Here is a 25,433-nt window from a genome sequence, read left to right on the forward strand (position 1 = left end):
TTGGTCACTGCTGCCGGTGCCCGGGAGGCTGCGGCGCGGCCGGCCACCATGCCCTGCGCGGGAGGCCCGGAAGGCGCTGCCCGCCCCTCGCCCGGGTTGGGCCCAACGGGCGCGCGGGCGCGAGGGGGCTGAGGACCAGGGCCCCTCAAGGCCGCAGGAGGGGCGCCCCCTCCTTACCGCGGGGCGCGCGCTCCCCAAAGGTGGCGACGCGGGGAAGGGGCACGCGGTGCGTCCTCCCTGCCGCTGCGCGCCGGAGCTTGGGGTACCTGCACCGAGCTGCGCCTTGGCCGGCCCTGGAAGCCAAAGGCCGCTAGACCTGGGGCCTGCCCCGCCTGGCCATCTAGCAGGTGTTGGGGGTGGGGAGAGCAGGTGGCTGGGGATGGGGCTGATGCGCATGGCGAGAGCGACTGCTCCAGCTGGATCTGTCCCCGGCCGCTGCCTGGGTCAATCTCTGCGCCAAGGCGCAGGTGTGGGGCGCAGCCCTGCTCCTGCAGGTTTCGAGAGGGGCTCGGTGGCTTTGCCCCACCCCCGTGTTCCTACAGATTGCTGTTTGCTAAATGTCCCTCATTTTATTAATTGGTCTGGTTAAGCAGCTATCATTAGGGTGGCCACACACCAAGCAAAGCCGTGTCCTTCCAAAGCAACACCATTTTGTCTTTGAACCTTTAGGAGGAACCCTGCATACATGGCCTGGCTGAATCCTGAGGCCGGCCCAGAATCCTGACCCAGAGGTTCTCTGTGACTCGAATGTTCCTCCTTCTGGATGGTGTGATAACTCTGAGCTCCTAAGTTTCTTAAAGACCATAGGACCAATCTTTCAGTTTCAGGCCCAATTTTTCATGGATTATATTCTTACGATGTGTGAATACAGACACTTCTTGGGCCTCAGGAGGTTTCTGCCATACTCTTGCGTTTGTGTGGTTACTGTACGAGGCCATTTCTGGGGTGGTGATCGACAGTTGAGCACCAGTGACTGGGTCTGTGGTGGGTAAAGAAGACCTCTCATAGGAGATCAAAAATTAACAGGTGGCTCTTTTTTTTTTTTTAAAGAAATTTTGATCCATAGTTTCACAGCTACAACTGTGACTTTGTATTACCTGGGAGAAGAGAAGGTGGACTGTGGTGGTTATTCCTGAAGCAGATACATCAGGAGGGTCTTTTTATATCCCAAGAGGAAGTTTCAACAGTTCTTAATCATGGCTTCCCAAACTCCACAACAAAAATTAATTTCCAGACTGGTCGGCTTTCATTCTGTATGCCATTCTGTGTTGGATTTTTCATTCTTCTGTGGTATATTTTGACCTGGTCATTGCTAGGACCAGGAATAATGAGGAAGAAATCAGGCTTTAGAGAGAAATTGGAAAGTGGAAAAGCCAGTTACCTGTTCATAGAAGATATAACTTTTTTGTAAAATAGATGTGTTTTCACTGAAAAGGACTGTACTAGCACCAGGGTAAAAACTGAAGTGATCACGTCTTGTGAAATAGTGGTAATAGAATTGTAACTTTGAGCGTGACTTGCAAGATAGTCAAAAGATGAAAAATATACTTTTGAAAGAAAAAATAAATCTATTCACAGTAGTACTTGCTGCAGTGTAGTTAATTGAGGGTTTAAATAGCATTTTCTCCTCTGGGTATATCTTTGTAATGTGTTCTGTTTCTTTTCTTTACCTGCATTCGTTGTGAGTGATATGTGTGTTCGTGTGCATAGGAGCGGCTACATTGATTTATTCTTGGGAAAAAGACTTGTGTGTGCTTTTCAGTTCATGGGGAAAAATCACATCTACATTATATATCCTAATATAAGCCAGGAACTGGGCCATAAGCTGAGTTTTCTGTGAGAAGAGATGGACCAAAGTTCTAAGAATCTATCAGGAAAGATAATTATGTAAGCAGGTGCACAGACAGTTATCTTCTAGTTTAGATTTAGAATATATGATCTTGAACTTAAAAGAGATTATGAGTTACCCCTCAAAACTGCTATCAACATTTTAGAGCTTGACTTTCATGTTATCTGTTGTTTACCAATATCAGGGACCTATCCAAGAAGTTTTATACCCACCGACAAAACTTTTTCAATGCAAATATTCATTTTTTTAAAAATTTCTAATCAGAGGATAGAAATGACAGAATGGAGAAAACAGAACGAGCGTCATAGTTCCAACAACCTAACAAATGACCACTAACTGTGCATTTTCTATAGTCATTTTTTTACCTGGGGATGCCTACACCGAGCTGTCACAAGTTTCGTAACAGATAATTATAGTATAGTGATTTGTTTATATTTTATGTTTCTCTTAAAAAATTCATATATACATGATATATAGCATACAATATTAGATCTGTATATCTACCTGTATATACAGATTGGCTTCCTAACGACTTCAGATTATAATATTGAATAAATTCATAATATACTTTTGAAGTAAATCTTCAATTTTTTAAAAAAGAGTACTTGAAAATCATCTCCCTCTTTTATGGGAATAAAAGAATAAAATAATAACTTGAATTTATGACCTTTGTGCTACATAAATACTTGACCTTTAACAAATTTGTCTGAAAACTTTATGATAAAATGCACCTTTTATGGTAAAACCAAAGTAGAAAAGCAGAAAAAAATGTAAGTAAATGCAAGTTCTTTTAGCAAAAATGGCTATTGAGTTCAGTCTAGCTTGTTTTTACTTTCCTGCTCAGACTTTAAATAAATGTTCAAAGGAATCTATTTAGTGAGAAATACTAAGTTTAGAGCCAGAGCACCTTTTGTCCTTGGACCACCAAGACTTAGGCATTTCTAGTCAATTCGGTGGAGATGGAACTGGACTGAGGCATCAAACTAAAGTTCACAATTCCCTAAGATAGTGGTACAAAAACTCAGAAGAAAAATTCTGGGAGAACTTCTTAACTTGAAGGGGTGAAGGCTGGTTGGGAGCAGTGGTCAGACAGACACTTGACTCTGGAAGCAGCTTCTCCATCAGGTCCTGGGCAAGTGCAGCTCCACCAAATGGAATGTGTGCAGATGACAGTTTCCCCCAGGGGTCCAGGGGTCCAGAGGTAGAGGCCAGAGCAGATCCAAGGAGCCAGTCAAGGAGCATTAGAAGTACAGAGGCCAGAGCCCTGCTACCAGAAGAGTCACGTCTGAGGAGACATGAGAATTACCTCCAATTACACAGAGCAAAGAGATGAAAGGAAGACTTTGTTTGTGGAAAGGATGGTACGTAGGGAAGAGAGCCAGTAGAGACACAGCACATGCTCTTCCTGACAGGGAGCAAAGCAATGGAACACAGCCATGTTTGAAAGAGAATGAGATCAGATTTTTCCTGAGATTAAAAAATACCCAAATATGCAAATCAAAATAGGTTATCATGTGCCAGGAAAAATAAGTCAAACATAGTTAACATCTAGATGTAGTCTTTCGAACACTTTGGATTTGAAAATAAGAAGGAAAATAACCCATCAGCATTTTGAACAAGTTTTTAAAAATATTACCTATCCATAGGGAAAATTTAATTTGACTTTGGACACCCTTTCCAAAATTATCAACAAATAGTAAAATAATAATGCATAGAACTGAAAAATATCAGAGGGCTATTTTCTTAAACACCTAATACAAGCCAAAAAATGCAAAATAAAAAAAGATGAAGAAATGTATGCTAGACAAGTACTACCCCCAAAATTAGCTTTAAGTGTATAAAGATTAGAAAAGCAATTCAAAATTAAATGAGATAAAGGGACCTCACATTAATAAAAGTTATTATTGTTAATAAAGTTAACATTATAAGCCTCCTGTACATATTAATTTTTATGGCACTATAGTATATATATATAGTTAAAAGAATTCTTAGGATGTATGGGGGGAGCAGGGGACTCGTGGCACATTGATTTAGTATTTTTTCAAAGGATTCTGTGCCCTAAAAGGGCGTCAAGAGTGAGCAATTCAGTTTAAGAGCGAAGAAAACAACTAAATAGAACTAGAGATGAAAAGAAAGGATAAATTTTAGAAAATGAAAACAAATGAATTAACTAAAAAACTGTGGACCTGATGGAAAAAACTAGGAGCTATGGCATTCTAATCTGGAAGTATCTACAGGAAACATTAGAATTTTCAAGAAATAAGAAAAGGGCTTAGAGGAGGAGGGTACTGGAGAGAACTGGGTGATCAGGCAGAAATGGAAATGAGAGGTGGATAGTAGGTTGTCAGTGGGAACAAATGCTAACAGGTCTTAGTGACTGGGGGAGAAGAATGGAAGAGAGGCTAAGTAAGTTAACCGTAGGTCCAGGTCTTCAACCCGGAGGGATTGTAGGTATTTTTATTATATTTTGTTTTGTGTAGAAAAGTACAAGCCAGGCATGATGGCATGTGCCTGTCATCCCATTGACTCAGGAGGTTGAGGCAAGAAGGTCTCAAGTTTGAGACCAACCTCAGCAAGACCCTGTCTCAAACTAAAAATCACAAAGGACTGGGGAATGTAGCTCACTGGTAAAGCACAACTGGGTTCAATCCCTAGTAATATATATTTCAGTGAATAACATCTATAGATTAAATACTTCATTTCACTTTTCTGTAACTGTTCCATGATGATGATGATGATGATGATGATGATGATAATGAAATCCACATAAGACCCATTTAATATATCTCTTCTGGAGTAGAAGAATGATTTTTTTAAAAGAATTATTTAAAAATTTTGAAAAGTACAAATTATGGATGCCTGTATCAGATATGATACAAATATGTATTAAACAAGATATGTCATTGATGTCTTAAAATTCAATTTAATATTTGTCTTAAATTTTTCCTGAAGTTAAAAAAACAAAAAAACAACCAGACTTAGACAACCTAAAACTGGAGTGGATGGGAATCTTTCAAGTATGGGAACATGGAAACTTGTTTAATTATCCTCCCAAGAGTCAAAGCACAGAGATCAAAACCTATTTTTGCAAATAAAAGATTAAAGTTCTACAAGTGGAATTTATAAGGGCACTAATCCCATTCAAGAGGGCTCTACCCACCTGATCTAACTACCTATCAAAATTTCTATTTCCAAATACCATAAATTAGAGGTCAGGGCTTTTGTAGATGATTTCTGGGCAAACACAGACATTCAGTCTAGAGCTTTGAGAATGTTTAAAAACCTCCCTGGACAACTCTGATGTTAAGCAATCTTCAAAAATGACTATTTTAAACCACTTACCTTCTTGATCCAAATTTTGTGAATTCATATTACAAAATGTAGTCATCACAAAGAAATTGGCATCTCCCTCTGATTTTCCATCAATTTTAAATACAGTGGCAAGTTTTGGAAATCACTGTTTTAAAAGGCCTGCCTTCCTTGACCACCTTTTGCAGATTCATATTACAAAATTAAGTACCTCAATGAGAACAGATATTTAGTGCTGGAGATGTAGCTCAGTGCTTTCCTAGAACATGTGAAGTCCTAGCTTCAGTTCCCGGTACTGTTAAAAAAATTGTCTTTTTTCCTTGATTTTTCATAATACTTAAGGATAGCAGCAGCTCATTAGAGTAAAATGATTTCCACTGGACTATTGGATGGAGAAAACCTTTGGCGCCTCTGGCACTTCCTGAAGGATGGAGGGACATTAGAGACCACCTGAGATTAAGAAGCTTTAGGTTCTTACAAAATCACGTATGATCAACCTGTGGTGTTTTATTTAATGTGTGCATGTTTGTTTGTTTGTTGGCTTTTATTAGTGCATTGTAGTTCTACATAATGGTTGGGTTCATTATGACAAAATCATGCATGCATGGAATTTAATTTACTCTGTTTCAGTGCCTGGTATCCCTCCTCTCTCCCTACTCTCCTCTGTTCCCCTTTCTACTGATCTTTCTTCCCCTTATGTATTTACCTTTAATCTCTGTGGTGACTTTTTTTTTTTTAAACTTGACATAGTTTTGTTTAAATTTTCCTCCACCTACATTGTTGTACCCAGAGTGACTCAAAGCATTAGAAATCTATGTCCTTTCTAAACTTGGAGAGAACCAACAATTTTCTGAGCAGAGGCTGAGAAAGCCTGCTTACCTTTCATGTGCAACCTGATCACCTCAATTTGTGATCAATATGGGATTTAAATAGTGGAACTCATAGAAGCAGAGAGTAAAAGGGCGGTTTCCAGGCGGGGGGAAGGTGAGTAGGCAGTTGCCAGTCGCTGGGTATGAAGTTTTGGCTCTGCAGAAGGAGTCAGTTCTGGAGATCTGCTGTACGGTGTCGTCCTAGAGTTAACAACATGTGAGCCTAAGAATCTGCTCAGAGGATAGATCTCAAGCTAAGTAGATCTCAAGCTGTCCTACCACAGTAGAATAACAATAGAATCTTAAAAATACAGTGATTTAGGTAGTACAAATATAGCCTCCCTCCCTCCCCTACAGTTAAGACTGTTTTAGTTGGAGCAGTTTCAGTGGCATGACCAAAGGATGTGGAGGCAGTAGAGTCTATCCTGAATTCCTTCACTAAGCCCAGTAATTTTTAAAGGTCAATGAAAATCCAATTTTCACAATTTAAAACAACTACATAAAATAATCCTTGGTTGAAGCCATCACATTGTTTTAGGATATTTGTAGAAAGAGCCTGAGAAAAACTAACATGATGCTTTTCTTCGGATAATAGGAAATAAACTCAGTATTTAAAAAAAAAAAAGTGAGGAACCATTTTCTGTTTCTAACCAGTTTGTTGACAAAAGACAAAGAGAAATGAAGAGCCTGTCTGTGGAGATGACCCTTGCGAAAGGGTGGCTTCCTCTGGTCACCCCTCTTGGGTGGCCCTTGAGTCCTGCTGGGACTGGAACAGCGTGAAACATTCTGTTTTTGCAGAGCTACATCCTGATTTAGTGAGGGTCAAGACAAATGAGTAAGTACCCCAAAAAGAAAAATGGCATTTGGAGGAGGTAGACAGAGAAAGAACACAACCAAATCAGGGAATTTACTTTTGTACAAAATCAGATTAAAAATCACCCACAGGATGTTATGACTGTTGGGAAATGAGGCAGCTGCTCCATTGTGGAGACACACATTTGCTGCTGTGACCCCAGGGACCAACATATTGAGGCTGTCTTCATTCTTCTGCTAACATGTAGTTCTCTGTGATGCTGGGGGCAGGGATACAGGACTCCAGGCTGTGTTTCAAGGAAAAAACCATCCAGCTGCTGCCTTCCCTCTGCACAGAGGCCAGATTAGGGGGAAAGGCCCATCTAATCCATTGAAGTTCAAGAGCAAAGAATCCCTACGGGGCTGAGGCAGGCTTATGGGCGAGGCCTGGCATTGAAGGTCTAGTGGCAGACATACTCTAATTTAATTTGACCACTTAGGAATTGGAGATTCTCATCTGTGTTCTCTGGGAAAGAGTTGGCTTGGAAAGGTCTGATTCAAAGAAGGTTCAAGGGCAAAGTATCAGACAGAGCCTGGCTGCCTGGAGGCTTATCACACATGAGCTGTGTGACCCACAGCAAGGCACTCGCCTTCTCCAAACCTCAGTTTGATCATAAATAGAAAGAGCCTGGGCAGCTGAGACAGGAGGATAGTGAGTGCAAAACCAGCCTCAGCAAAGGCAAGGTGCTAAGCAACTCAGTGAGGAGACCCTGACTCTAAATAAAATACAGAATAGGACTGGGGATGTAGCTCAGTGATTGAGTGCCCCTGGGTTCAACCCCAGTACCCAAAACAAACAAACAAACAAACAAAAAAGATCAGGGACCATCTGCCTCATCAGGGTCCATGAGGAGCTCTCAGCCCCACACACAATAAACTCTTGCCAAATGTTAGGTGTAAGTGGCTTAAACTTCACTAGTTAGAAATACTTTATATTTAGTTTTAAATGAAAAAGAAATTATCATTGCTGAACATTTGAAAAATACAAAAGTTCTTAAGATTAAATAGTAAAATAAAATCTTCTCTCATTCTTTCACTCCTTTGCCCTATCTTTTTTCTCCCAAACAAACAGCCTATGTACTTGGATTCTCAGCTTGCTTCCAACTCCTGAGGGCCTCACATTTTTTTTTTTTTGGTACTGGGGATTGAACCCAGGGGTGCCTAACCACTGAGTCATATCCGCACCCCCTTTTACTTTTTATTTTGAAACAAGATCTTACCAAATTAGCTAGGGCCTTGCTAAATTGCTGAGGCTGATCTTGAACTGGGAATCTTCCTGCCTCAACCTCCTGGGCTGCTGGGATTACAGGTATGCACCATAGTGCCGGCCTTCTTCACATTTTTAATCTGAACTGTGGAGTAATATTAAAAAGTACCTTCAAAGAGGTGTTTGGTGCTTAGAATTTTGCTTGTCACAGAACTAGGTTAACAATGTGTGAGCCTAAGAATCTGCTCAATAAATGTTTGTTCTCATCTTTCAAGTAGAAAAAGAAAAAAGATATATAATGCCTAAGCTTGCTTCAGTTCTAAAATTACGTGTAGCAGTTTGTGGACCATCATAAACTATCATTGATGACCATCATATGGATCATCATGGGAAATGATTTAATGCGTAAACATATGTGCAGCTTTAGGAGTATGGGTCCCTGTCAGCACTGGTGGCCGCTCTGGACTTAATCAATTACAGATTTCTCCAAGACTGTTCAGAGCTCCTTCTTGTCAATTCTTCATTGAGTAGTTGTGAATACTCTCTTTAAGAGGTTATCACCTATGAGAATAGTGCAGGAGGACCTCATTCTTGGAAACTTCAAGATGAGGCCATTCTTTCTGTGCAATAAATACCTACTTCTTTTTAAACTGCTAACTGGTAACTTTCATTTAGTCTGGATTTTTTCTTAGGGATGGTTCCTGAGAATATTCCAGTATACTTTCATTATATTTCCTCTAAATTTCTTAAACAAAAATGAGAAAAAAAATTTCCTTACTCCAATCTGATAATCCATGTGAGAGAACAAGACCCTACAAATCAAAATCATGAGATCCACTGAGTCTGATCACCCAGTTCTCTTGAGTACCGTCCTTCTCTGTCCTCCTTATTTCTTGGTATTCTGAAACTTCTTATAGATACTAACAGATTAACATTCCTTCCAGATTAGAAGGCAAAGCTCCTGTTTTTTTTTTTTCTATCAGGTCTAGAGTTTTATAGTTAATTCATTTCCTAAAGTCTATCCTTTCTTTTCTTCTCTAGTTCTTTTTTTTTTCTAGTTCTGGTTTCTTTTCTCCACTTCTTAAACTGAATTGTTGGTTTCTGATGTCCTTTTAGGGCACAGATTCCTTTGAAGAGATACTAGAACAATGGGCATGTCTCCCTCTGCTCCCAAAATACAAAGGGAAATGATAACTAAGTGGATAATGGTGGCAGAAACTTGGAAAGTCCATTTAAATTAATTTAATGAGAAGCCTGAATTTTTTTTTCTAGAAAAATAATAGAGCATTTTAATAGATACTTGGTGGGAAAAACTATAAATGAAATCATATAACAAAAATCCATTCAATTTTAAGAGATGAGGAAAGACTGTCCTGTCTTAACAAACAACACTAATGCTGTGTAAGGTTAGAATTACCAGGTTGCAGATTAAAATATGTTGAAAAAATGCTTTTTGATCCGTCTACTATATAAAACCCAACGAGAAGGACTTAGAGAAGGAAGAGTTTATTTTGGCTCACAGTCTCATGGGTTGGCCACTCCGTAGCTCTGGGCCTGAGTGAGGCAGAACATGAAGGGGGGAGAGGGGGGTGTGTGGCAGAGGAAAGCAGCTCAGGACATGGTGACCAGGAAGCAGAGGGAGCTCCACTTGCCAGGGACAAAACATGAACCCCAAAAGGCACGTCCCCAGGGACCCACCTCCTCCAGCCACACCCTACCTGCCTACAGATACCACCAGTTAATCCCTATCAGTGGATTAATCCACTGGTTAGGTTACACTACTCATAATCTAATCATTTCACCTCTGAACATTCTTGCATCGTCTCACACATGTGCTCTTGGGGGACACCTCATACCTAAACCATAAGGATAAGACTCTTAATGTTTAATTCCGTTGTTCTGTAAGCCGTATTGCCTTGGTTCACATTTTGGCTCACTTTAAGAGTAAATTCCCTTCATCTATAAACTTGTTCCTGTAAGAATTGAGTAAGAAAATGTACAATATACTTAAGATGGGGCTTGGAACATAATAAACTCTCAATAATCATTTTTTTTGGAAGGAGTTTGTTTTTACTTGGCAGTAAACATAATCTGGGAGGAAATCAACCAATAATCTCACTATTTTACTGTGGAAACTTCCATGTCTCCCAAAGCATCTCATTGTGTGTGTGTGTGTGTATGTGTGTGTGTGTGTGTGTGTATAAATGCATGTATGCTATTGAAGGTTATTTAAGGTCAATATCCATTAGACAAGGGATTCTGACTATGGAATACCACTCAGTTTTACATGAAATTCTGTCTCTAATATTTTTCCTTGAATGGTTTGTATTATTAAAATTTAAAGGCAGTGATTGAGCAGCCACACAACAGGAGACACTGGAGTTGCTGGATTCTGGTTTGGAGAGTGCCAGGTCCCATGTGCTGGAGGCTGTGAGATATGATCTCACAAGAGGAGAGGCAGAGAGCAGGAGAACCCAGGACTCAGTCACTGATGTGAGTGGCCCAGAACTTGGTCATTATGACAGTGGCCCAGGATTTGGTCGTGATGACAGTGGCCCAGGACTCAGTTATGATGATAGTGGCCCAGGAGTTGGTCACTGATGACAGTGGCCCAGGACTTGGTCATGATGACAGCGGACCAGCACTCGGTTGTGATGACGTGGCCCAGGCCCTGGTCAATGATGACAATGGCTGCCAATGCAGATGATCCCAGTGTGAAGCAGGAGGGTCTTCTGTCTGTGCGAGACACAGTGAGAACCCACCCAGCAGGGCAGAGGGAGGTGAGGGAGCCAGGCCCTGGGGCTCAGCTGCCCTGGGAGTAGAGGGAGGTCTGGTGGGTGGGGCAGGTGAGCACGATGGTGCTGGATAACAGAAAATATGAGGAAAGTAGTGGGGTGTGTTCCTCAGTCTAAGCCATGGCATAAAATTTGTGATGCTGTATTCACTTTCTGAATGATGATGTCTTCTGTCTGAAAAGGAATTTGGCAACAAATTGGACATTCTATACCTTTACAGAATCAATGACCTGTTGCTGATCCTGTATCAAGAACAAATGTCCCCCTTGTCTTCAAGTCTTGATCTTGGTGTTCTCAGGTACACTGAAGATGTCAATGTACATGAGAAAAGGAGCAAAGTTTTGTTCAAAGATAGATATAAATGGTTTGTTGTTTGGGGTTTTGTGGCAATTAAAAAAAGAAGATAAGAAGCAGACATACTTGAAATAAAAATTAAGATTTTAATCAACAAATTGATAACATTAAATTTATTTTTTCCCAAAATATGAGATGATGCCTTTCTTAGTTACATGGTAATCTTGAAAAATATGTGAATACCTGTTTACCTTGCAAGGCCTTGAAGAAGGATGCAAATGAGCTTATGAATCTACTACAAAAAGGGGCCCAGATGTTTGAAGATGGTATTTGTTTACAATTAGGATTTTGTGTCTATGCATGTTTTATTGATTTAAAAAAGTGTTCAGAAGACACTGCTGAATGAAAAAATGCTGGTTAAGGAACTGTATGGAAGCACCATTTAAAAACATATGTATGCATAAAAAATGGAAAACTATATGAAGAAAATAAAGTCCTAAAAGAGGTACAATCCATGACCCATTGGAGAATCCAGCATCCCAGTCAAAGAAAATCCACTGTGGAGACAGCCCATCCTAGTTACTGCTTTGTTGCACCCCCTTGCCCAAATGTCTGGCAAAAGTGGTTGAGTCTGTAGAAATAGAATTCCTGATGGCTTTCATTTTTGTTTCTTATATTGTTTTATAGATTTCCCCTAATTTTCCTATAACAAACCTTCATTGATTTTATCAATGAAAATAAAATACAATTGGAGGTATTTTCTCCTAACTTAAGATGTAAGTATTTGAGATCTAAGAAAGGACCAATCAGTGAACCATCCTGGTCCTTTGCATGAGACTCATTTTGCCTGATGGCAAAGGGACAGGCTGGGAGTGATCTGTTCCATGTCCCTGTCCTGGGTAGGTGGGGTTGATGCAGCAGTAAGCTGTAAAGGAATGGGAGAACCAGTTGAGGGAGGTTGAAGAGTGGGTACATCATGGCGGAAGAGCTCCTCTATCAATCTGCTGCTTTACCTTTAACTTAAACGTGCATCAGAGCATGGCACCTTTAGGAATCTAGTACAGAAGAGAAAAGTGTGTTTTGTTCAATGCTAAATACATATGGTCTACCAATGTTTGGGATTTTAAAAAATGAATGCAATTATGCAGTGTGACCGAAAGAAAAACTCCCATTAGCAACGATGATTGTTCTTCTAAAGACATGGAAGGAAGTTAGGAGTGAGTAGTCAGAGGGCCATTATTGGACATGTTAATTTTTTAATTTTCTTCCCAAACTGACAAAAATATTAAACAATGAAAGACCACCCCGAAGTGGGGTGTATGTGTGTGTGTGTATGTGTGTGTGTGTGTATTGAATAGGGTTGTAGATATACAATTTTGCTTGCGTTCATAAAGACCCCATAGTTTGGGAACCTAAGAATAGTTGTTGATACTGATGTGTTGACAATTGTAATGACACCTAATGATGAAAAATAAACCTGTGATTTCTGTCTTCTTTGGGACAGTTTTAGAATAAAATAGATCCTATGGATTTGCTAAGTGGTGTTTCTCTTTACAATTTTCTTCCAGAATATTGAGTCTTTCTGTTATAACAAATAAATCATCCGCATAGACAAAAATTGTGAGTTAGATTAGGAAATCTGGAATGATTGATGTGGGATGGAGCAGACAACAAAGAAGACCCAGTGATGAAGTGGTGAGAGAGTGTGGCGAAGGGAGACAAGTGGGATGTGTAGCCAGCTGAAGTGCACCATGGCAGTGTCAGGGTGAATGGAGATGAGGGTCAAAAGCAGTGGGATTCAGGGTCATGGAGACCCGTGGTGAAATTCAGCAGGTGGTTCGTAGGCTCCAAGAATGCCTTTGCGGTTCTCTGATACCTGTTCAGTACACAGTGCTGAAACCATAGTGGATGCACAAATTTGCTATGTGAAGGAAAGAATGAGTGAGTGAGAAACAAGATAAGCTGAGATGTTCTGGATTTCAGGAGAGATCATAACGGAGTTTTGGAAAGTTCATTTTTTTTTTTTAATGGGTTCTCACTCTGTTGCCTAGGCTGGCTTTGGATTTTCAATCCCCTTGCCTCCACTTCCTGGGTAGCTGGGATTATAGGAGTGCCCTTCCAGGGAAGTTAATTTTTGGACCATATTATCTCAGTCTGTGAACATGGAGAAACCTGCCATGTACTTGTGTCTCCTTCAGTTTCTTTTATCATCATTTCATAGTTTTCCTTGTAGAGCTTTTTTTTTTTTTAACCTCCTTGGATCAATTTATTCACAACTATTTTATTGTTCTGTGGTTATTGAAAATGGGATTGCTTCCTTACTTTTGTTTTAGGTGGCTCACTCTAGTGTATACATTTTTTGTATGTTGATTTTATATCCTGCAACTTTAATAAACTGGTTTATTAGTTCTAACAAGTTTTTGAAGGAATCTTTAGGGCTTTCTGTATGGAAGTTCTTGTCATCTGCAAGCAGGGAGAATTTGAATTCCTCCTTTCCAGTTTGGAGATCCTGTATTTCTTTCTGCTGCCTAGGAGTTCTAGAACACCGTGGTAGAGTGAGGGCATCCTCCTGTTGGTACAGACCTCAGATGACCAGCTTTCAGATTGTCCTCATTCAGGGTGATGTCAGCTGTGGGCTTGTCATTTAAGGCCTTTGTTATGTCCAATTCCATTCCTTCTATACCTAATTTGGTGTGAGTTTTTATCATCAAGAAAAGTTTAATTTTGTCAAATATTTTTTCTGCATCATTTGAAATGATCATATGGGAAGTTGGCTTTTGATGTAAAGAAGACATATTAAAAAGGCAGCCCAATGGCTGGATGGATGCAGCTCAGTGGGAGAGCACTTGCCTAACTTGTGTGCAGACCTGGATTCAATCCCTAGTACCTCAAAAAAAAAAAAAAAAGGAAAGAAAGAAAAGAAATGCCAGCCCAGGCCCGAGGTCTTATGACCCAGAAGAGTCTAAAATGAAAGGGGCCATTCTGTACATGCAAGAACAAGGAAACAAGAAGAGGATTCATCACTGAGAATGTGCGTAATGTAATCTGCATGGACCGTCTAGCTATGTGTGTGGGATCTGAAAAGTTCAGGACAGTAGAATCTGGGACATGAGTGGAAGGAGGGTGGCAGTGGGCCTGACCTGGGCAGGTCTGTCCTGTGGAATTTTGAGTGGTGATAGGGTTGGTGTGGAAGAAGCAGCGCAGATACATGAGTCAAGAATGGTAGCTGGACACTAACAAACGGTCATGGAACCTTTAAGAACTGATGACCATGTAGGGGTTACGTAGAGTAGATGGGCATTGGGACAGCTGGAGGCAGACAGGCTGCAAACCATAATTTAGAGAAAGAAGTTAATACTAACCCCCATGTAGTTCCAAAGAAGAGGAGTGACCCATAGAGTTGCAAGCACCTCACAGCTAAAGAAAATTGAATGTTTTTCTTTTTAATTTGGTCAAGAGAAGTGGGAAGGAAATGGTTTCCAACAGACGTAAAATTACTATCTCAAATTATAAGACTCTAGGTCTTAACCATTTAAAAGAGAGCAACAAACCAGAATAGGTTTTCCCCTTGAGTTACTGTTAGCTGTTTCCGAGTCAAAGATTGATCAATGAACATATTGAAATTGTGCAGCTGCTCTCCCAATATTGAACTATTTAAATAGCAACTACTTTTAGTAAGTGTGAGAAAGCTGTTGGAAGCCCTGTTTTTCAAATGTCATGTACTGCCTTATGACGGGCACTTCTGGAAACATAAAAAAATATATATTGGCTTATAGATACATGATAGTGATAAGGCAAAGATACACAGAAGCAATTTTTTATCAAAGCAATAAGCTTACCTAGGATACTCAAATATCCCTCCTGGTCTTTATCAGGGGAATAACAGGCCTGCTATGCCCTGTTTTATGGATTCAGCACGAATGGAGGGATAAAACAACATTACTGAGTGAGTGTAAAGGAGAACTATCACAATCAACTGCCTCCCCTTAATTGTAGAGTATCATGTGTTTGTAATAAATTTATTTTACTATTTGTATACTTCATGTAATAATTTTATTAAATAATTCCACATTTTATGATCTTCTTGTTGAGTTGTAACATGTGTGTGGATTAGGCAGGTTTCTTTGGAGTTTGAACACATTGTGCCTTAGGCAGTCTTTGATTTGGTGGCATGTTTGGCAGTAGGTGAAGTGAGCATCAAAGTGAGTGACAATGTCATTCAACTGTAGTTGCACTGCTTTGATGGGTCAAATATAGCCAAAGTGGATCTTGTAAAAAGAAAATTCTAGATGTGTATTCTCTAAATAAATCAATCAAAAAATCAATTTTATTTTACCTAGCATATTGGTAATAAAAGGTGCATGGAGTTTATGTCTGTCAGTTTCTTCTGTCTCAGTGATAAAGGGATTGTGGCTAGGTCTGTAAGATTCCTTTGCTGATCTTTGAATTTCATTGCAAAGCTGCTCTTTTACTTCCTCCCTTATGTTGTGTCATCTTGAAGGTTTTCTAAGAGATGTTGCATCTAGTCTGGATAGGTAGGAGAATGTCATTCAAGAGGCATCCCAAATTGAGGCCACCAGATGTTTTCCCTCTACAGTAAATCAGAGAGCAAGCATAATTTGAATATTCTGCATACATTTACATAGCATGTCAAGAGTCTCTAACTCCAATTATGTAAAATAAAAATTAATTAGTGAAATCTCCTACAAAGCCCACATTTGAGCTCAGTATTCAAGGCCATAACAGCCTGGAAATACCTTCCACATCTTAAAGCCAATTAACTTGATTTCTTCTGGGAATAGGAGGGTTATGCAGAGGTAGTTCCTCAGGTGGGTTGAGCAGCACATAATGAAAGGAGGAGACACTCAAACATAGAGACTCAGACTCAAACTTTATCCTGAGCTTCTGTGTTTTCTCTTTCCCAGTGAAAATTGCTGGTGCATATATTTATTCCCACTGCAATACACATTCATACAATCTTCTTCAGCTGCTTCAAAGACAACTGAGAGATGCTTATTGTCCTTGGTTAGGATTCTTCCTCTAGTTTTATGAGGCATCACATAGGAGAGCCAGTGACCCTTCCTGGTGTTAAATCAACGTTTTCCTGACTTGCCATTTGCATAGCTGCACATTGACTGGAGACCGTCTCTCCTGTTACTGCTTTTGGATACTCTCCTAATAGTCCTCAGCACCAGTGTGATCATCCCTAAACACCCTGGGCTTTGTAATCAGACAGAGTTTTTATTAAATTCCAAGTTTGCTTAGGTGGCATTGGTCAAATTGTTAGCTGACCAATTTTAGGATCTTCTTGAGGCTGGACTTTCTCATGCATTCATAAAAAGACAATATGTTCTCTGTTAGACCAGTTACAAAGATTAAATAAAATACCATTGCTCAGTGCTCCAAACTTAATATGTATGTAAAAGACATTAGGTACTCTTCTTTAAGATCAGCCCAAGTGTTAATCAAATGGGAAGTCTCACTGTGGATTCATAGGTAATCAGTCACCCTTTCTTCTCACGTTCTATTACCCTTATTTGCCATTTGTATTTGGTCAACTTGTATGAGGGCCTCTTCAATGACTGCTGAATTGTGGCAGGTGGAAGCAATGGCCCCAGGAGGATGAAGATGACTCAGAATTGTGGAAACAATGTGGCAAGCTAGCATCTCATTTTCCTGTTCAGTGGAATTTGGTGAAGATTTTACTTAAGAGTAGCTAGAAGAATTTAGATAACCACTGCATTCATAAAAGAAAACAAATCTCCATTAAGAGGATCTGTCTGGTGTCCACCTGTTTTAGTCAGCTATTTCACTTCTGTGATCAAAAGACATAAGGAGGGCTGGAGATGTGGCTCAAGCGGTAGCGCGCTCACCTGGCATGTGTGCGGCCCGGGTTCGATCCTCAGCACCACATACAAACAAAGATGTTGTGTCCGTCAAATACTAAAAAATAAATATTAAAATTCTCTCTCTCTCTCTCCCTCTCTCTCCCACTCTCTCTTTAAAAAAAAAAAGACATAAGGAAAAGTTTATTTGGGTGCTAAAGTTTCAGATGGCCAACTCCATTGCTGTGGGCCGTGGGTGAAGCAGAACATCACGGAGGAAGAGTATGGCCAAGGAAAGCAGCTCAGGACATGGCACCATGAAGCAGAGAGAGACAGCTCCCCTTACCACAAAGTATAAACCCCAAAGACATGCTGCCAGGGACTCGCCTCCTCTGGCCACACCCTACCTGTCTACAGTTATCATCCAGTTAATCCCTACCAGGGGATTAATGGACTGATTAGGTTAAACTCTCATAAACTAATCATTTCACCTCTAAACTTTCTTGTATTGTCTCACACATGAGCTTTTGGAGAACACCTAACATCTAAACCATAATACCATCCTTTCTTGGTAGGAAAAAAAATTGGGAAATCAGCTTGGGACTACTGTGGAAAATAGGAGCTAAATGTGAATGTCCTATTAAAACAACACAGGGTAACTATTGCAGAACACATGCCCCATCTGGATAGTCAGCAGGCCTTTGGTACAAACCGTCATGAAGTGGAGGCAGCTGTAGGTATATGAACATATATCTCAGAAATTTTTCTGACAATGTGTCCCCAAAGAGGCAAGCAATTTACCCCTGCTGTTCAGTGGTCTCTAAACTACTTATGAAGTATATAAGATAATGGATTACATTGGGAGAAACAAATCAAGCTTTTATTAATAGTTATTTTATCTCATCTTTTTAAGATTTAAATTTGCATGCATCTGTGGTATACAATGGATGGAACACCTGTTGATCCACCAATTCCTGAACACACATGAAGACCTTGATGTTTTTGATTGGGTGATGAACAAAACCCTCTCTTCCTTTTCCCAGACTGTCGTTTGGTACCTGCCCCCCAAAGCTAACTTCAGCATGCTCAAAAGGAAGCAGAGCTCCAGGGTGGAAGCCCAGCCAGTTACCGACTTTGGTCCTGACGAATCTCTGTCAGACAACGCTGACATCCTCTGGATTAACAAGCCAGTAAGTTTCTTTTTTTGAAGTATGGAGAAGCATATGCTGATAATAAGAGAAATTTGATTCGCAAATTCAAAAATCATGTACCTTTGGCTTTGAACTGACTGTTTGAGCTGCAGTGGAATATAAATGAGTCTCAGAGTCTGGAAGTTGAGAGCCATTCAAATGAAAGGATGAGGTGCCACTGTGAGTTGCTCTCAGAGGAAGAGAGGCCAGGTGGTCTAGTTCCCTCCCCTTTCCACTCTGCTTTCCCAGTCTGCTCACATTTCTTTCTATGCTGCTATTAGTGCTTTACAATCATCGAAACATCCCTGATGCCGTCATTGTGAATTGAAATGTGTTGGCATTACATTTACAGCTTTATTGCAGGCTCTGCCCTGGCTAGCAGCTACCTCTTCCCTGTATCTACACACTAGTCCTCTTGAGGCTCAGCAGCCACTTCCTGCTCCCCAGACTGTTGGCTTGTTCACATCACTGCCCCATGTGTACTGCTCTGAAGAGTCAAATCCTCCGCATCCATTAGGGCTGCTGGAGACACCAACACTCCCTACCACTTATCCTGTTTTATATTTGTGCATAATATAAACGTGTATTGTATATATAGAGAGCCAGTACTCTGTATCCACGGATTCTGTATCTACAGATTCCACCAATTGAAAATATTCTTTAAAAAACTGCCTCTGTACTGAACTTGCAGTCTTCTTTCTTGTCATTATTTGAGAGACAACTCAGTATGAAAGTATATACATAGTACTAACATAGCCTTAGGTATTATAAGTCATCTAGAATGATTTAAAGTGTACCAGAGAATGTGAATAAGTTATATGCCATTTTATACAGTACGCTTGAGCATCCTTGGATTTTGTTGTCTGTGGGGGGTTCCTGGAACCAACAGATATCTGCCCAACAGATATCACAGATTTCAAGGGATGACTGTGTGTAAAATGTATATGTGCTGTACTACTGTCCTGCATGATCATTATAAATTGGACTGTACTGCTTCCATTTTATAATCTCAGAGCCCAGCACATCTGATGCATAGCAGGTCTTCCATCAATATTTAGAGAATTGAGTGGAAGATAGAATAAATCACATACTAACTTTTTCTTAGTGTCTAACTGCTACAAAACTATATGAACATGGTGGTGATATAGATACAGCCTTAGAAGCACTGTCATAATTAATATGTAATTGTAAATCTTTTTTAAAAAAATGTTTTTTTACTTGTAGATGGACACAATACCTTTATTTATTTTTATGTGGTGCTGAGGATTGAACCCAGTGCCTCACACACGTAAGGCATATGCTCTACCACTGAGCCACAACCCCAGACCTGTAATTGTAAATCTTTCTTCAAATTCAAAACAGATTTGTTGTGCAAGGACCCTTCTTTGGAAGCTCTTTTGGTAACTAGATTCTTTATGTTGGAAATCCAGACAGGCGCTATTTATTGAAGTGCTTCCAAATTGCATGAAATGTACATCAACCCTTAAAAGAAACTGGATCATCAGTGACTTAGGTGGCATGGAATTACTGGCACGATGTCTTCATGAAAATATTATAACTGTCAGGCAAATATTAGAATCTACTCCCTAACCCACACATGTCTTCCCCTCAAAGTTTTTATAATCTTTTTTAGTTTTCATCTTAAGGGTTTACTAGTTTGCATTTCTGCAGAATTCATCTACTACTAAACTAATTTTTTTCAGGGGGAATAAAAAGTTAATGAATTAACAAAACCATATATGTATCCAAGATGGTCAATAAGCAACATTTACATTATGCTTAAGAATTTGTATGCTAAATAATTCACTGGTGATATTAATTATGTGGGTTATCATGTAGATGCAATTAAGTATTTTTTTCCTAGGTATTACTTTTCAGAATAAGATATTGTTTGTGAATGACCATAAGTCCTATACATATGTATATGTATATGTAAACACCCACATTTATATTTTTAATCTTTCCTCTTGTTTGGGGGTTAAGAAAAATCTTCCAACAGTGGATGTGTTGCTAGAATGGCACGAAAACCTAAATTTTTACAATTCTGAAGGAGATTCTGGGCAAAGTTTGTATATAACATGCTCTCTGAAATAAAAAGTTCACTTATTATCTTTTCAAAATATAGGATGAAGTAGATTTTTAGAATTATGTTTCATTCAGATTATATATGATACAAATAAAAAGAAAACCCTATACACGGGAAGCATTCTATATCAATTCATTTTAAAAGGCATTTGTCATCTCTGATGATAAGTCATTGTGGTAGATGCTACACTATGTAAATATAGTACTATAAATAGAATATGACCCAAATTCTAGGGGCTCATAGTATAAAACAGGGGAAGAGCAACATCAAGTCTTTCTATGAGTGAATTGCTGGAAATTACCAGAGACCTTTAAATCCTGATTAGCTCTAAATCTAGGTTTTGGCACTTCTTTATGCCTGACCACAGGAATGTCTCCTAACCTTTCTGAATCTTAGTGTGTTCATGTTGAAAGCAAGCTGCACTTAGCACATGAAAACACCTAATAGACACTCGTCCCCTTCTTCCTTATCTCCACACTGGCGGAATATTTAAATCCTAGCTTTATGTCTGTCAAGTAGTATGGTTCATAATGCAGGCTAAAGAAACCCATCTGGAGTGTCACGTGGTCTCTCTGTGCCTCTCCTGCAGTGGGTCCACTCTCTGCTGCGCATCTGTGCCATCATCAGCGTCATCTCTGTGTGTATGAACACACCAATGACCTTCGAGCACTACCCTCCTCTCCAGTATGTGACCTTTACTCTGGATACTTTGTTGATGTTCCTGTACACGGCAGAGATGATAGCAAAGATGCACATCCGTGGTATTGTCAAGGTGAGTGTCCTTAAGTCAATACCCAATGTGTGTGGAACATCTTCATCAGTTTAATGATATTTTCACATTAATTTCAGTAAAATGAGACCCCTTTTAATTTAATTCATATTGAAATCTTTAAAAAGGGCATGCCAACAGAAATTAGTAAGAGCTAAGTTGCATAAGAATATCTTAAAAGTTAATTGCATTTTATAATAAGCCTGGCAACATCTGAAATGGCCCAAATGCCAGCTTTGTGAAGCCAGGGTGAAGGATATAATGCCACAGAGGGCGAAGCCCATGGCCTGGCATTGTCACAGAACAGAGCACCTTATTATTTGTGCCTCACAAATAATACCTTGTTGACCAAAGGAAAGCAGGGTAGATGGTACATAATGAAGTTAGAGCATGATGATATTCGATAGAATGTCATTAATCTGAGCTGTTTTGAAAATACAAAAAGAAGCAGAAAAAAAGGTGGGGGAGTACATGGGACAGAAAGGAACTCCAAGACTATTATAAAATTGGCACCATAAGGAGACCAAAGTGAATAAAAAGTTGTAAATAAAGGGAAAAGAAAGAAAAGGGAGAAGATTTTTGTCCTTCTTACAGTACGTGGATGATACTTTTGCTGGAGCACTTTAATTGTCCCTTCCAGGGTGACAGTGACATAAACGTGCAGCAGCGTCAGCTTTGGGGTCTGACAAGTGACAGATTTGAATCAAAGCCTGGCTCTTGTTTACTGGTTGTTATCAACATCTCAGATTAGGTAATTTGGGAAGGAGAAGGTTCCATTCTGTTTGAGGATTCTGAGAATTCATCGGGATGACTCACAGCACACCTACTGGTCCATTCCATGGATGCCCTTTGTGGATACTGCATGGCATCCTAGTCTTACAAGAGTGACTGCAGTCCATGGAGCACTGTGTTCACTCTTAACTTTTTCTTATGGAATTTTACAGTTTAAACAAAAGTAGATTGTAGTGGTAATGCATCACACATTAACAATGCTCAACATGGTAGCCAGCTCATCTTAAAGCAACTCTGATAAGTCCTTTCAGAAATAACTCCTCATACATTGATGGAATTTCCCTTTTTTTAGCATGATAACCATTATTATCTCCAGCAAAATTACCAATAATTCCTTGAAGTAAGCTGATACCCACCCCGGTTGTCAAAAATATTTATTTTTATCATTGGTTTCTTTGAATCAGGACGCAAACAAGGTCCACACAATGTATTTGATTATTATATTTTCTAAATATCTTTCAAGTCTCTTTAAGTCCAATAAGTTTTAGCCCCATACATTCTACAAGATATTTTTTTCCCAGTCATTGATCCATTGGAAGAAATGAGCCCTTTTTTGGTCTTATAGAATATTCTGCTCCCTAGATTTATCTGATTGTTTACTGATGGTGTCACTTTGTAGCTTTTATAAATTCCATACTCCTGGACTCTTTCATATTTTGAATGGAAATGTACAGGTACCTCTTTCCCCACATGGTCACCATAACATATGTTGGACTTGTGGGTATTTTTCAATTTGATGCATGGGAAATAGTAACTTGGTGCCATTTTTAACTTGTATTTCCCTTTTGGTAGTGAGCCTGAGCATGATTTAATGTTTCTAAGAGCTATTTTAAGTCACTTTTTAATTCAAATTTTCAATACTCTGTCTGTGTTAGGAGCATTAACTTTTGTGATATCAGTTGTGAATTTCTTGCACTATTTATAGCAATCTTTCCATTAATTCTTTTGGTATTTCCATCCCATCACATCATATGCAAATCTTAAAGGCAGATATAGCTGTTTTATTTCTGATTCTTTGTCCCTGATTGCTTTCACATATTTAATTGGCTAATGCTGCTGATAAAATTTTAAATAGTGCTAGAGGCATGAACATCCTTGTTTTGTTTCTAGTTTCCCTACAGCAAGTCTAGTGTTTCCTTATTAAGTAATTTGAAGGATTTGGGTTTGAAGTGTTTATATCTTTATCAGGTTAAGGTGATAAACATTAATTCCAATTGTTGAGAATTGTATCATGAATACTTTTGAAATTTGACAGATGGTTATTTTTTCCTCCTGTAATAGAATAGATCTCCTGATATTGAACCACTTTTACCTTCCTGGAAGAAACCCAACGAGGTCATGATACATTTTCATTCAGGTTTAACGTATTTTATTGTATTTATTATTTTCTCAATTTTTAAATTCTCTCTAATCTTTGTTGGGTTTTGATATTAGGTTTTCGTGTGTGTGTGTGTGTGTGTGTGTGTGTGTGGTGTGTCTGTGTATGTACACTTGCTTGCACTCCTGTGCTTTGAAATAGTCTGAGTTCTCCAAGAAGTGTTTTAACCTTCAAAGTTGGGTGCAAGTGTCCTGTGAAACCATCTAGTCTTGATGCTTTTTTATTGAGTTTTCCTTTGCAATATTTCCTATTTCTTTTATGGAAATTGGTCTGTTCAGATTTGCTTGGTCTGCTTGATGAAGTATATTTTCTTAGGAAATTATCCTCTAGTTTGTTTAATTTATTGACACAAGATACATATTTTCTAAGTATCTTTCAAGTCTCTTTAAGTCCAATAAGTTTTAGCCCCATACATTCTGCAAAATATTTTGCTTAAAATAATTTTGATATCCTTTGTTTCCTAAGTATTTTCTCATAATTATGTATTTTGTTGATATTTGTACTGGAGTTTCTTTTGCTCAGGTTGGCTGGTGTTTTAGTCAGCTTTTTCCTTGCTGTAACCAAAAGACCTGACAAGAACAGTTAAAGGAAGAAAAGTTTATTTGGGGGCTCATGGTTTCAGAGGTCTCAGTCCATAGATGGCTGATTCCTTTCCTCAGGGCCCAAGGTGAGGCAGAGAATCCTGACATAAGAATGTGAAAGAGGAAAGCAGCTGGTGGGGACAGAGAGAGAGAGGGAGAGAGAGAGGGGAGGGAGAGAGAGANAACCCTAAACAGGAGTCCTTGAAATGAAGGAGACAATAAACCAAATTGAAAATTCAATAGAAAGCATATCAACAGAGTAGACCACTTGGAAGAAGAACCTCAGGCAGTGAAGACAAAATATAAACCCCAAAGGCGTGTCCCCTATGACCTGCCTCCTCAGTCGTATCCTACCTGCCTAAGGCTACCGCCCAGTTAGTCTCTATCAGAAGTTTAATGCACTGGTTGGATTAGGGTTCTCAGAACCCAATCATTTCACCTCCAAGCTTTCTTGCGTTGTCTCACACATGAGCTTTTGGAGAACACATAGTATCTAAACCACAGCAGCTTCTCAGTCACCCACCATCACAGTTCCAACCTGTACTTCCTCTGCTCTGCTGGCCCTCTCATCTGATCCCTCTTCTGCATTGGCCCCATGGCACCTGCCCTGCCCTGTCTGGATTCTACTCCTGTACTTTTTCTTTAACGTGGTCTCTGGTCTCTGTAAGGGAGATTTTTGCAGGTAGCTGAGACTAGGATGTTCCATTGCCCTTAATTTTCCTGCAGTGCCTTGGTGGACATTTGTTGTTGGTGGGTTTTATGTTGTTCTTTGGTTTGGTATTACCTATAATTTGTATCCTGCTGAGTTACAGTTCTACATACTGGGTCACTTATTCTTAGATTCCCTCTCTGAGGTTTCCTCTCGGTATTCCACAGTGTATATTAGAAGATTCTATATTATGGAATCTGTTGGTTCTTGGAAGTGGTGGGCATCCACTCTACCCTCCATGAATGGATTTTGGATTATTCCATTTCCTTTCCATTTATTATTTATTATTCCATTTCCTTTCTTTTCCCTTTATTTACAACATTTTATTCACTTTGGTCATGTCTGAGTCTTCTACAAAGTTGCTAGCCAGTTTTTCCAAGCAGTAGGTTTAGACAGGCATGGGCTCACATAATTGATAGCTGTCTCGGGAGGCCTACTTGGAGGAAAGTTGGTCTTGGAAGAGTCCTAAAGTGTCTCTTCTTCAATTGTGGCTTTTATCCCTTGGTGCCGCCTCATCCTAGGTGGCAATCTGAGATCACTAAGGCCCTGGCTGACCCTGTCGCTTGACTGGGTTGGTCACCCAGGCTCCGGCAACCTCTGCCCGGGCTGTGAAAGAACCAAATGTTCTGGGTTGAGCCCTTTGTGATTGAAATCTGCATTTACTGACTTCTTTAAGGTACTGGCTTGAATGAAACAAATTTATGACATTTTCCTAGAAATTTTGTTTCTTAGTTATTTAATAAAGTCATGGATTTCCCTCCCCCAAATAACAATAGGTACCACTCTAATGGTCACTGCTCTAACAGATCAGAACAACAGAGAAGGTGTGAAACTTGAATTATATGTTCATTCTAAGCAAACAGAGCATCAAGTGAAGTGTTAACAATTGAGATATTAGAAGTTGAACCAGTAGGTAAAAAATAAAAAC

General features: G+C 39.5%; 1 protein-coding gene across 6 annotated transcripts in view; it reads left to right on the forward strand.

The window, feature by feature from the left end:
* Nalcn (sodium leak channel, non-selective) overlaps window positions 1–25,433 on the forward strand; it is a 298,301-nt gene that overhangs the window by 392 nt on the left and 272,476 nt on the right. For 5 of the 6 annotated variants that reach the window (XM_048800656.1, XM_048800657.1, XM_048800658.1 and 2 more), the window contains exons 2-3: window positions 18,044–18,190; window positions 20,866–21,048. In XM_048800656.1, coding sequence (XP_048656613.1) covers window positions 18,083–18,190; window positions 20,866–21,048 — 291 coding nt within the window. In that variant the 5' untranslated portion in view covers window positions 18,044–18,082. Of the gene's footprint in view, window positions 1–8,162; window positions 8,189–18,043; window positions 18,191–20,865; window positions 21,049–25,433 lie in introns of those variants that run through there. The other variant, XM_015483995.2, reaches the window with a different exon arrangement.

The sequence above is a fragment of the Marmota marmota genome, unplaced genomic scaffold (genome assembly GCF_001458135.2).
Source record: "Marmota marmota marmota unplaced genomic scaffold, marMar, whole genome shotgun sequence".
NCBI lineage: Eukaryota > Metazoa > Chordata > Mammalia > Rodentia > Sciuridae > Marmota > Marmota marmota.